Consider the following 14,634-nt stretch of genomic DNA (forward strand, 5'->3'; position numbering starts at 1 on the left):
TGCTGTTGGACACGACAGATCACCAGCTGCTGGACTACTTCAGGCTGCTCTCTCCGGATGCTGCTTTTCAGCTACTGTCAGACGAGACAAACAAGTAGGCAGAGAAGTTTTTTGAATAGCGGGCTGCGCTTGCATCACATTCTTGTTTTTCAAAGTGGAAACCCACAACAAAAGACGAGATGAAGGGTGTTGTGGCATTACAAATAGAGATGTAACAGAACTGGTGATATAACTACAGGGAGCATAGGTCCAAACGTGCTTTATCCCCTGGTGGCTTTGGACAGGTTACACAGCGTGATGATAGGTATGTGATGCTGCAAAGTTTTATTCACTTCTGTAATAAACAGAAGCAAATCCCAAGGGGTGAGCCAAACTATAACGCCATGCATAAAGTTCAGCCCCTGCTTGACATTGTGGAACCAACACAGAAACAATTTTATCAGCCTGGCCATGATTTGTCTGTGCATGAATCTACGATAAAATAAAAGGGTTGCCTTTTTTTTCTGCAAATATATGCCAGACAAGCCCACAAAGTATGGCATAAAGGATTTTGTACTGGCAGAAGCAAACACTGGTTTCTGCCTGAAAGTAATTACATATACAGGAAAGTATTTCTTTCAAAGAGAGAACTGTCCCTTGGCAAGTCAGGTTGTGCTGGAGCTGCTTCAGGGCTATGAACATTTGGGTCATGTTGTGTACATCTGGACAATTTTTATACATGCCCAGATTTTGTTCATGGAGATACAGAGCAGAGGAATTGGAGCTTGTGGCACAGTGAGGGTGAACAGGAGACACATGGCTTCACAGTTGAAGCCAGACAGGCTGAAGATGAAATAAGGTGACAATACAGTTTTCATGCGGGCAGAAAACTTGGTGGTAGTGGCATTACACGATGGCAAACGGGTAAATTGTCTCTCTACAGTACACACTAACTATATATGTGAGAAAATGCAGCAACAGACAATTGAAAAGTAGGCACCAAAGCAACACATATTGTAAGGAGTGCAATGTGGCAATAACTGAAATTGGCTGCTTTGAGCGAGATCAGACTTTGCTATGTAAAATGTATGTGATATGTGTGTGAAATCATAGAGTATGCAGGCTCATACAACATGCAAGACAGTAACATTTGTCAAAAGTAAATATTTTTGGTTGATTTGACATGTTAAACAATTGCTTTGTGTACTTTTTTTCAGCCCTGGGAGAAAAGAAAAAAAAAATTAGCCCTAAAAGAGTTAACTGAAAAGCACGGAAGAGCTGGACATATCAGCACGCAGGTTTCTGTATAGTGAATATAGAAAAATTCTGATCTTTTGTGCCACCAGTAAATATTGTTTGATTCTCATAAAACTTTGTAATTTATCATGGTAACTAAAGGAACAAAACTGGGGGCTAAGACGTGAGAAAATAAACTGATTTTCACTTGCACCCTACTGTCCAATTACAAAATATATTTTCAGTTAAACTACATCTTTTGACAAAATATCCGCTCTCCCTGCTGTTGTGTTTTCAAGTACATTAACTCACCTTTAAATTTTGTATTAACCCAAGCTGCCCAGAGTCTGAAGCAAAGTAGGGCCACACCATAATGATGACAAAGTGCTTGATAGACAACAATTTTTTTCTTCTTTTCTAAGGCAGCTTTTGGGTTATGCTAGAAAATATCTTTGTGGCAGTCTTTACATGTATATAGTCACAGGTCTGTTAGTTACATTGGTAGTGGTGGTTTTGTAGATTCCCTTGGTGACAAGAAATGATTATCCATCACTTTGAAACATTAGTATAAAGTTCTAGGTCAACCTGGAAAAACTGAAATGGGAGTGTAAAATAGGAGGAAAAATTTAAAATAGTGCTTTGCAAAGATTCACTGGAATACCCCTGACGCATCAATGCTTCAGGTCTGTATAACAGTCACATGAAGTCACCGGATCCAACCATCCTCACTAAACAGATCATTAATGAGCCCGATTAAATTACTGTGGCTGATTTATACTTAATCTGGTAACCACTAAACTGACTTTCACTGCAGCTTAAAGGAACATGTTGGTGTTGGTAAGAAAAGTGAGAATCGGTACTCAAAAAGCCAAAAAGTGCTTGTAGCACATATACTGAATTACTATTATCATCAGTTCAACACACAACCGGCATGTGACATGGCTTCTGTGTAGTCTTCTCACATGCTACCTACTGGGGAGGACAATAGCTTTTTCTTTGACATTCAGGAGGGCTGAACACAATTACACCTAGATCAAGCATGAAGCACTGGCAATTGTGTCTGGAGTAAACAAACTTCACCAATACATATATGGGTGAAATTCATACTTCTTACACACCACCATTCCTTTACCAACAAAAACATTTGTGATCCAGGCAACATTAAGCCAAGCCATCAAGCCCAACATAGCACACAAATTCCTGGTTAATTTTCCAGAACATCACTAAATTAAGATTTGATTCAGCTTACTATTGTCAAGTACCGTATATACTTGAGTATAAGCTGACCCGAATATAAGCAGAGGTACCTAATTTTACCTACAAAAACTGGAAAAACCTTATTGACTCGAGTATAAGCCTAGGGTGGGAAACACAGCAGCTACTGGTAAGTTTCAATAATCAAAATAAATACCAATAAAATTACCATACATTAATTTAAATCTTTAAAAACAAGCCCGGTACATTCTTTAACTGCCTTCTCTGCCTTATGCAGCCAGCCCCCCCCCCCCCACTCACTCGCTCGCAGCTCGTGCGTGCGTCTCTCACGCCGCGCGTTTCTGTCTGTCGGTCGCGCTCTCTCTCGCTTGCAGCGGGACCTGATTCGAATATAAGCCAAGGGTGAAGTTTTTCAGCGCATTTTGGGTGCTGAAAAACTCTTATATTCGAGTATATACGGTAACTTATTCCCCGAATTAAATTACTAAAAAATGGATCCTTAGCCAACTTCCATCTGGACTGCCATAATCATGAACTCCTTTTAAATTAAAAGCAGACATCCATCCTAGTTATTCCCTTCAAAATTTTTGAACACTATTTTACCTCTTGATCCCCGTTTACTTTAATCTTTCATCATCCCTCATATCTTGCAGCTATGGAATATTCCAGTAGTTTTTTGTTTTTTTTCCTAGACATGTGCTATGTTAAGTAAAAATCTCACACACACACTAACTCCCTCTTCCATATGCATGCATAAGTTAATACCCTCATTCAGACAACTCACAGGGTTGTATTCTTCAATTCTGTATAACTGTTGTGGTGTACAACGGTCAAGCACTGGCTCAAGGATTTCAAAGGGCACTCCTCCTGTCTCACTGAGTGCTATGGAAGAAAAAAAAAAAAAAAAAAAAAAAGACTGCTCAATGTCGCTCTGCATTCTTCTGTTTAAGATACAGTAGCTACAAAGAAAATGTGGAGATCAGAACTGTGTATACTTACAATCAATGTTATTTTGAAGCACACGTATACATTGTTGATACAAAGTCATCATACTTGACAAAAAGGTGGTCTTTGCACCAGAGTAAACCTGCATTTTAGAATTTAGTCTCTGTCCTGTAAACACAGGAGGTACTTCAGCAATGCGTGGAGCTGCCTCTGGCACTGGAGATCAAGCAAATCAAGTTAATAAGATCAAAAATTGTTTTATACACAACACATTTTCACTCAAGAAAATGGAACTAAAAATGAAAGCATGCTTTACACCCAATATCTGATTGACACAAAGGATTCAGATTCTATTTTGTCCACAGTGTGAGTGATGAGTGTCATTTCTTTGGACTCTTATTCATGACACTCAAAAAACAAACACAAAAAAATAAATTGCATTATTTTGCAAAGATATTGCTTGTTGCTGCTGGTAAAAGCAAGCATGCTTTGATCATCTTGTGGTAGCTATTGAGGGGGAGATTAAGCTCACACGTTGTATACAATCAAGTCAGAAGAACCGAGCAAACGTTATAGGTATGCATTTGGTTTTAATCAGGTTTGAGTTTGGCAAGTTTAGTACAGAAGTTTTAACATAAGCAGGTCTGTAGTGTAGAGCTAGCAGTCGTGGTCTACGTATTTTTGGATTGGTATCAGTGAGTGTGCTTAACTGTGGGTACTTACATTTAACACTAAATACTGGAAAAGTGTCAGTAATATTTACTTAGTTAACAAAAAAAAAAAAAAAACCTAAAAAAAAAAAAAAAATTGTCCTCCATTTGCTGTTACATAAATAACCTCCATCTCCTTTTTCCATCCCCAACCCAATGCCCCAAAGGTTTGAGGTATAAACACTAGTCACTATGCCACCAGATCACACTGTTTCAAAATGCATAAAATTACTGAATTAAAATTTTAAACAAATACTTTAGAACAGGGGTGTCCAACTCTGGTTGGGCCGTAGTGGCTGCAGGTTTTCACCCTAACCACCATCTTAATTAGTGAGCCGTTCATGCTGCTGATTAACTTGTTTTGCCTTAGTTTTAATTGACATGACCCAGACCCCTTAGTTTTTTTTTTCCTTAATAAGCAGCCAAACAATAATGAGACAAAACAAGCCACCACATAACCAGCTAACCTGAAAATAAAGGTGAAGGTCTCAGTCACGTTGGTCTGCTCAGTTAAAAAAAAAAAAAAAAAAAAAAATCTTGACGGTGGTCTTAGAAAAAACAGAAAATCAGTCTGCTGTGGCAGAATGAGGGCCGCAACAAGTCATGATATTTAATAATGGCTTTAATTAACAGCAAGAATTGGCTTCTCATTAAGAATCTGGTTGGAGTGAAATCAGCTGGAGTTTGACAATCCAGCTTAGCGGGTCATCAGTTGGCTCGTTTCACATCTCATTTCTGTTAAGCTGCCATTTAATGAAGAAACAAATTGACTCAGAGGACTGAATCCTTAAACAGGGCTGTTAAAATGAAGGGAAAAGGAGTTAGTCAGCATTGAAAATTAGACACCGATTAGGAAAAGGGTTAGAATGAAAACCTGCAGCTACTGTGGCCCACCAGGATTATAGCAACCACAACAGACAATAACTGCAAATTGTTTTTTTTTTTTTTTGGAGTGGTAAGAATAAACTTCCATACACAGTAAAACCTGATTATCTGTCAGGCGTCAGGACTGAGACCATGATGGATAAGAGAAGACTGATAACAGAAGAGCTACTTAAAAAATGATATACAGTAGATTAATTTAGCAGATAGTCGTAATGCATAATATTGTATCAACCTGCAGATGCATTGGAGTTTTCCCAAGTTTTACTTGGAGTCTTTGTTCTGTAATGAACAGTGCCCTGTCTTATACTCCGTTATCTGGGTTACCGAGCACACCTCCAAAACAATAAAAGAAAGCTTTCCCTACCAAAGAGTTTATCTCCTGCCACTCGCATTCACTCTTTCTCTGTACTACTAACACTCAAACTTGTCCTGTCACTTATCTTCTAAGCGGTGTGTACACCCCATACAGTACAGGGGGCCCTTCACCTAGTCCCATCACTTACACAGCATTCCACCCTTTCTGCACCCCCAAACACCAGCTGCCTGAATTTCATAATATTAATAAAACAAAACGTAAAAAGAAAACACAGAACATTAACATTAATACAGAAAACATTACTGTGAGGGGTTTCCATTTGACACGTTTTTCAGTTTTGTTGGCATCACGCTTTATATTGTTCACTGTTTATCTTCCCCCTTTGTAAATCGAGCAATACTTGAAGCACTTTTGCTGTTTCATAAACGTTTAATAATTTCAATTTTTTGTGACAATTCCAACACCACACACTTAAATTTATTAGCCATAACAATGTAGATTAATAACACAAGAGAAAAGCTACGAAACGCTGTTAAAAAACTGAGGGTACTTAACTGACATAGATTTCAAAATGCGGCAAGACAAAGGGTGCTAGGGAAGAACACTACACTAGCACAAGGGAGAGTCATTCCAATGTGAATAGTTCACAGCGTACCGCACGGCTGTAGTGGTCCAGTAATAGATTGGCACTGGCATGCACTATTTTTTTCCTTTGGCCCTGATGGTTAACAGAGACTGATGATGAATCAAGTGACAGATAATCGAGGTTTTACTGTATTTCACCAAGCTGTTTACTTTGTATCCCAAGTACTGTACGCTAAATTGTTCTGTTGATTTACACTACTAAAATGTAAAAAATGTAAACTCCTTGTTAAGTTTGATACACCAACTCAAAGAGAGGGAGCAAGAGAGTACAAGGTCCCATTACTCTCCTCATAGTAAATAGATTACTTATACTAACAACTTGTGATTAATAGTTAATGGCATCAAAAATATTAGTCACAAACTTTAATTTGCAAGGATAATTAAATAGTACAATTAATCCAGTCCTTGTAAGAGCACGAGTATGAAAATATTGTGAATATACTACACAAAGATGATTTTTTTTTATGGAGTGAAACAAGCAACAAATAAACTGTACACATTTTCTGGATAGAAAATTTGCTGTTTTGCACATATCTTGATTCAGCTAGGACACATCAACCAAGTAAGAATCCTAAGATGCACTTTGCTCCATTTTTGATTGAATATGACACCCTAAAACATTTTGTAACTTTTAGTCACCTTATGTTGTTTTGTAGAGATGACTGAGAAAATGTTTTATCTGATGTTTTTATGGAGAATACAGATAAAATATTTAATATAGTACGCTTCAATGGCGACCAGATTTTAACAGCAGCAAACACCAAATCATCAATATAATTTTCATATTTTGTCACAAAATCCAAATGTATGACAGCAAATCGCAGTCAAACAAAACCATGCGAGTCCTGGCTCTCCTTATTCACTATTCAGTAGTCTTCCATTCAAAAGCTTATTCTTGTTTGAATGTGCTTCGCTGTCATGCATAAGTTGAATTCCCAGAAATTTCTAATTTAACAATATTTTAGCAAAACATATATGCTCAATGTTGTAAGCATATACAGTAACGTACCTGATATTTTGATTATACCAAACGAGTAATCAGATTCTTATTCATGGACATTTAGATAGTTTGCTGCTGTTAAAACTGGGTTGCCAATAAAACCAATTTCATGTGGAGTTTTGTTATCTCCAAACTATAAAAACATGATTAAACATTTTTCTCAGCCATCACTACAAATGCAAGATGAGTAATAGATACAAAAAAGATTATTTTTGTAAGTATTCCTTTAAGACAAGTTTCCTTCATTTGACATTTGCAAAACATTCATATTTCTGTATCTCTGATGGCCTCAGCCATGAAATCGGTTTGAAACCAAATATAAGGGTGATTTCTGCACAGGCATTAAGAGGCAAAAGTAGTAAGATTGATACCCATTAGATTCATACTTTGTGACAACAGTGACACTGCTTTAATCCAGAAAAAGTTCAAACATCACATTAACAGAACAAAAAGTTTCACGACTTTGGGCAAAATCCCCATAGTCACCTTTTCTGCTTAATAGGTATTGCTTTGAATTTTGACAGCACAGTGGGACAATCCCATCACCCACCGCATTACATTAGATAGATAGATACTTTATTAATCCCAAAGGGATTAGAGACAATAATTCATTGTTACATTTTTCCGAAAGCATAATTTTCAGGCAGGATTTGGCCTCTCAAGTGTCTGAAAGAGTACATACTTGCCAGCCTGGAATACCAACTACAATTCCCTCTTCTTGTTCAATAAATCACTACTGTCTGAATAGATAGATACACAATACTGATATGAACATGTGAGCCAACTCAAAGTAAAATATTTTAACAATTTCTGGATATTACAACTATGTACCTGTGAAGTACCTTTCAATAAAAAGCACTTTAAAAGACTCATCATAAAAATGTTATATTTGTTTGCTTTTACTTACCTATCTTGTGAATAAAGACTTGCACAAAACTGTGGTTGGTTTTTGACTAAATGCAACAAGAGTTCAAATGATGCATTATCTTCTTGACTATACTTCTACCATTCATCACAAAACATTGTTTAAACGGCTAAAAATAACATTCTCAACCCCATTAAACCTTATTCAGTGTTGCATTAGACTTAAGACATGGACATGTAGCAGAAACTCTGGAAATGGCATCCATTCATCACAAGGTACACTCATTCACACATACAGCATACTGTACAGAGATAATTTGGCATGTACAGACTGGACTTTATTTGTTCCAAAGAGAAATTCATCATTTTTTACAGAAGCTCAAAAAACAGAACAAGTAATGCTGTCCTTACCCACAATAAAGGGAAATTGGTCTCCTGCAAAAAAGGCAGCTGCTCTGCCCTTTCTTCTATAGTCCCTCTGTGATACTAGACCAGTGCTGCCTGTTATTGATGCACACTCCAAGTGCTTCTATCGGTGCTCCACCTCCATATCCACTCACTGAATAGTAACAGTAATTCTTTGGTGCAGTAAAAATTAGTAACTAGTTTCTTGTTTTTGTCAATATTAAGGTACACCAAGAAACAAAGTTCTCCACCCAACTCCTATCCTTTGTCACACCTGCCTTGTCAATCCATCTGTATCAGTGCAGAATTGCCTGAGAATTTATGCAAGTGACATGACCTGTTATATATTTATAGTCTGGGTTCTACAGGGTGAACAGTAAAGATGACCAGACCGTTCCTTGTAGTGGTCTGGAGTCTTAAACAGAGGTCTGAGACCGAGTTCATTATCCAGGGCAACACAGGCTTGTCTAACTGCAAATACCTGAGCTTACCACATAACAGGCAAGACAGGATGGTACTGAATTAAAAAAACATCCTCACAGAACTACCAGGTTTGTCTAACCTTGCGCAGTTGAAATATTGCATCTTCCACTCTAATCTTTGTATGACAGGTTGACTGCAGTGGGTCCAAGTGGTCTTTGACGAGAACTCATGCAGTCCAGGACCAGCCAGTTTGTTAAAGCCACATGGCTTTAGGATGTCGATAGAAAACTAACATACCCAGTGAGTGTGTAAAACCTATGCAGACAGGGAGAATGTGCAAACGCCACTGGGCACAGGATTCAAACCTAGGAAGATGGATCCAAGAGTCAGAAGTGCTAACTATTGCACCCCAGTTCCACCAGTAGTTTCAAATACTACTTAGAAATGTAAACTAGATAACATTTAAAAAGATTTATAAAGTAATCAAACTTCTCCCAGACAATGCCTTAAACTTTAAATTATCAATTTACATGAATCTTATGCAATTCATGTAAAAAAAAAAATATATATTAAACTTTCAAAAAACAAAATGTGTAATTCTGAACATATTCCCACACCACCACTATTGTGATGCTTTGCATGTGGATATAATAATTTGTACTATAAACAGTACTTACATTTCTCTAGATGAGGTGGAGAGGTTACTGAACAGTCTGGCAGGAAAGTTGGTAAAGGAATATTTAACAAATCCATTAGTGACCCAGGCTTAATCTAGAAGACAAACAAATGGGCTCAGAAACCAGATGGCAAAATTATAAGGTTTGATGAAGGATTCAAAAATGCAGACTGATGTTTAATGCGGACTGCCATTTTTATCATTAATTTATGTGGCAACAACGAAGCACTGAAATATGACGGTCGGCATTTTAAGGTGCAAGGACAAAAAAAATAAATAAATAAATTATATTTCTGATGTTAAAAAATGAATAAGTCACTGTTCTAATTATGAAATAAAGCAAACCTGAAGATTTATCTTCACTTTATTAAATCAAAATGATATTGCCTTAGCTCATCTTCACATTTGTAAATGCCATGTTTGGTACACTTGTGAAAGGTAATGCAGATCATTCAGTCCATCTAACTCCCTTTGTTAACAAATAGGAAAGTTACCATATTTTATGTTATCATTTCTTAAACATTTTTTGAGAAACACTTTAGCATACAATTAAATACATTGGTTTCCTTTAGTATCTTATGGGCAGGGGCAGCATAATGCCACAGTGGTCATGGTCTGTGTGGAGTTCACACGTTCTTCACATCTGTCTGAGTTATTGTCTCACAGTCCATTTGGTTATTTAAGTGGGAGTTGGAGTGTGGGTAAGGGCCTCAGTGGACCCTGTGATAGGTACCCAGACCAGGGATGGTTATTGCCTTATACCTGATGGTACCAGGAAAGACTCTCGCCACTTGAGTTGGATTAAGCAAGTTTAAGAATTGTATGGCATATTGTCTTATTTGATATGACCACGCTTTTTGAAGCTCTCACAGCTGAGCAGGTCAAAGACAAGACAAAAGGTTATATGTACATTAAAATGTTGTGAGAAGCCAAGCACTACACATCCCATATAAAGATGGGCATATCTCATAGCATTCTGCAACACATTAAACCCAATATGGTTTGTAGACATTTAAGTCAGATCTTCTGTACAAGCCATAAGTGAACATACTGGTCACTGCACGTGTGGAGTTTGCATGTTCTTTTCTTGTCCAAGTTAATCTTCCACCTGCCTTAGATTAAGAAGCAATTCCAAACTGGATACATGAACTTGAGTGTAGATAAGTGACTCAGTGGGCCCTGCAATAGACACACAGTCCCAAGACTGGTTACTGTCTTGTAACTGTTGGTACCAGGAAAGACTCTGGCCCACCAAGCTGGATTAACGAGGTTTGAGAATGGCATGGCATAGTATTATATTGGACATGACCAAATTATTTACAGCTATCTCACAGCTGAGCAGTCAAAGGCAAGATAAACTTGACTAGCAGTTTAACTGTAAGGTGTAGCTGGCTAAAACCAATGGCAGCAGGCTGAAATTAAACATGTATCCAAATTCCAAGATTGGTATATGTACATACAAGAATGTGCATATTCCAAAGCATTCTGCAGCACATTAAACTCACTATGGTTTCAAGATCATTAAGCGGAATCTACTGTACAAGCCACAAGAGCACATTACAAAATGTTTCCTTATTTCTAGGGTAAGCAAATTGGTAGCTTACTCCAGAAAAAAAAGTATTTATAGTGTTTCACAGATGAAGAAACAGGAAATCAACAATGGGGATTCAAATCCAGCATTTCTGGCACCAAGCTACACATTTTACAGTAAATCTTGTATTGAACACAGTATAGCAAAATCTTAGTGAAAATCTTCCTACAACAAAAAGTACAGATTGATGCAATTTTCTGCATGTCATAGTAAGACCGGTGGAGAATGAAGCACCAGCTTTATGGTACTAGTAGAACACTTAAGCCATTAAGAGTACCAGATTATGACAAAATTAATAACTGATGATTATCTTTGATATTTTGTCATTTTTTTAAATTAACAGTACAATGAAATAGGCACCTTGTCAACTGCACATACTGTGTTGTGTTTATGCACATTATAGAAGAACCTTCACTTTGTATGGATCCACATTAAAAATTGTTATAAGTTGTTAAAGGCTGGATTACTTGAAAAATTAAAAATTTGAAGTTTATTTTAAACTTACCATAGTTAAGAAACAGCACACTTACTATAAAAATTGTGACATTGTTTTTAAATACAGAAAAACAGATATTCAAATGTTACTTCAGAAAATCCACCCATCACCACCAAGTGCCATTCAAAAATGTAAAACCTGGAAATGTTAAATTGGTATTCTGCTGTATTAAGTGTCACAATTTTGTGTATGCAAAAATCAATGCAGATGAAAAAATCTTAAATAATGTAAGATTAAGAATTGAATATATACACAACTTGAGTTATTTTGTAAATATGCAAACACATTAAATGTAACAACATGAATATATAGCAAGCTCAAAAAGAATTTAGATAGTAATACACTGTTACATTCAGCTAACAGTCTCTGTCCTTGAGCAGTTGTGTCTCCCCGTTGTTGAGGAAAGTATTGTAACTAAAGGTACACTCGTTAAAAGAGGCAGCATTGCACACATCTGCTTTTCAGGGTAAATTTCTGATCAGTTGAATGAACCATTATGTTCAGGCACAACTCCAGCTCTGACCAACCACAAATAGTTTGTAGATGCATAAAGCAATACTTCCAGCAGATCCATTTTAATTTGTGTCTGACATTTTAAAAAAAGTACATGCAACATAACTTCGGAAGAATAACCGCAGGAAAGAAAGACTTCTCTTATTTTGAGTGTTGAAAATTTTTTAAAACCTTGGCTATGCATAATTTTAATCTGAGCCTTGTCTTTCAAGAAACAAAATGCAGTGACTGTTTAGATCCGATTTTGCTGTTGATAGTTTGATAGAAGGGGCAGCACGGTGGGGCAGTGGTAGCTGCTGCCTCACAGTAAGGTGACCAGGGTTTACATCACAAGTCCTCCCTGTGTCTGTATGGGCTTCCTCCAGGTGCTCCAGTTTCCAACCCCAGTCCAAAGACCTGCAGGTTAGGTGGACTGGCAATACTAATTTGGCCCTAGTATGTGGTGGGGTTGTGTGTGTATTATATTAATATATATATATATATATATATATATATATATATACACACACACAACCAAGATGGAATGGCGCCCTTTCCAGGGTTTATTCCTGCCTTGTAATAGCTGGGATAAGCTATGGCAGCCCCCAACCACCCTGTTCAAGACTAAGTGGATCGCAAAATGACTGACTGACTGACTGACTGACTGACTACTTTGATGGATACAGACATGTATTATAGCATGATCAGGTAATTAATGGTATTCTGTGCCCATTCATTCAAGTCTTTATTATCACTGCACATAAATTGGATGCCAACCTATCAAACGTGCAAAGCAAAAAGCGTTTATAAAAACTAAGAATGGACACAACAGGACACAAATAGAAGACATTTCACATTCTGCTGGTATTCATTCAATGCATAATTTAAGGTTTTGTAATACATGTAGCATTTAGCACAGTTATGGCCTTTGAATAGAAACTTTTTTTAACCTGTTTGTTCACGTTTTTATTGTCCTAAAACGTCTGCTCGAGGGCAGCAGATCAAAAGTTTGACTGACCAGGATGGAATGGATATTTAAGTATGCTCTGGGTCTATTTAAGGCAACGGGACCTGTAAAGATCTTCCAGAGATGGGAGAGGGCATCACTTAGCTTTCATGCACATTTCATACTGAACTATGCGACTGAATTTTAAATGGCTATATAAAATGTTTGCATGCAGTGGTTTAACATTATGCACAATGCACTTTTTAAAACGATGTCCAAATTATGGACAATTCCCTTCATTTTGTACTTAAACATCTAAAAAGTGTAAGAGTTTCAACATTAATAACATGCTAAAATTTTTCACGAAGCTGCAAAAAACAGCACACCTTTTAAAAGATGTTGTTTGGGACCAGTCTCCTAAAAAAAATGCATTTAGCACATAGTTAATCCTATGGTTTGAGTGCGTCTGATTCGAAAGTGAACTTTCTGTTGGCGAACGAGTCTGTGCTTGATTACAACACTCTGGTGTTAGAGTATTCTTTAACTGGGAAAGCTCAATCTCAGAGAATGGGAGTACTAAAGTAAAATGCAGTAATCTTCACTTCAATATTAGTGCATCAAGACAGTCGTAATTATAATTAGTATACAATTAACTATGCAGCTCTATTAGCCCTTTATCAATCTTTTGCTATGAACTAAGCACATTTTTATCAGGGTTAATACGGCAAAACACTTTTCTCACCCTATTCAAGGCCAACAACTAAACTGCATGTCGAAATATTACCTTTTTAGGAGACCGTTCACAAAGCTCTTTTTCAGGCAGGGTCTGTTTCTCACCATCTTCCGTCCCAGTTGGACATGATTTATTGACACAAGATTTATGCATTCTCTCACATTTTTTTGTAACCGATGTTCGTTTTCTTCGCTTTTGTGGAACTGAATTCTGATCATAGGTTAAATATGACTCGAAAGACATTGTAGGCACCTCAAACTCATCATGACTTTTTTTCACTACTGTTCTCTCCGATAGTGAATCTTTAATTTTTTCAGCTTTTGTATTCTTCTGATTTTTCAAATCAAATGCCGCTTGTTTTCCTAATCGGTTATTTGGTTTGCTACTGCCAGGACACACTTCTGTTATTTGCTTTGTTTCGCTCTCTCTTGATGAGACTGAATTAGCATTTACTTTAGAACAGTATGGGGGCACTTTGGATTTCACTTTGTGCTTAGATTTATTACCCTTTTCATAATTTTCATGGTCACAGCTCCTAGTATCTTCTTTTTCCTGGATGGAAATAGACTTCTGGTTTACATGGCCATGAACATGGTCTTCCTTTGTATTTCCTTGTTGAAGTTGCTCAGCCCTTCTAGAATCGTGATCCTGGAGTTTATGGTCTGCCAATTTTTTTTTAGACTGAACTTTTTTCAAACCTTCATTCTCTTTTGTGCTCTTCAAACTCCTTTTAGTCTCTGTCATTTTGGTTTCAGCCAAAGCAATGTCCTTATTGTGAGGACCGCCACAGGCTCTGGAATTGCCGTCCTGTGGCACCAGCTGTTCCTTCTTACAAGGTTTCTTTGTATTTTCATCTTTTACATCAACACTGCAATGACAGAAGAAAAAAGGTCAGATACAGTAGTTTTAACATGTACAAAAAGAGCTGCATGCTGAAACTCATTAATAGTTATTCTGTATTACATTTTAATCAAAATTTGCTTTCCAAACAAAAGCATTATTTCCTTCAGGACACAATTACAAACGTTTACATTAATACGTGCATCTTCAAAAAACAAACAAGTACGATTACTTCTT

General features: G+C 37.0%; 1 protein-coding gene across 2 annotated transcripts in view; it reads right to left on the reverse strand.

The window, feature by feature from the left end:
* eloal (elongin A, like) overlaps positions 1–14,634 on the reverse strand; it is a 40,312-nt gene that overhangs the window by 14,262 nt on the left and 11,416 nt on the right. For both annotated transcript variants that reach the window (XM_028820818.2, XM_028820819.2), the window contains exons 4-7: positions 13,609–14,425; positions 9,301–9,394; positions 3,430–3,591; positions 3,215–3,312 (exon numbers count right to left, since the gene is read on the reverse strand). In XM_028820818.2, coding sequence (XP_028676651.1) covers positions 3,215–3,312; positions 3,430–3,591; positions 9,301–9,394; positions 13,609–14,425 — 1,171 coding nt within the window. The remainder of the gene's footprint in view (positions 1–3,214; positions 3,313–3,429; positions 3,592–9,300; positions 9,395–13,608; positions 14,426–14,634) is intronic.

Source organism: Erpetoichthys calabaricus, chromosome 15, assembly GCF_900747795.2.
Source record: "Erpetoichthys calabaricus chromosome 15, fErpCal1.3, whole genome shotgun sequence".
Taxonomy (NCBI): domain Eukaryota; kingdom Metazoa; phylum Chordata; class Cladistia; order Polypteriformes; family Polypteridae; genus Erpetoichthys; species Erpetoichthys calabaricus.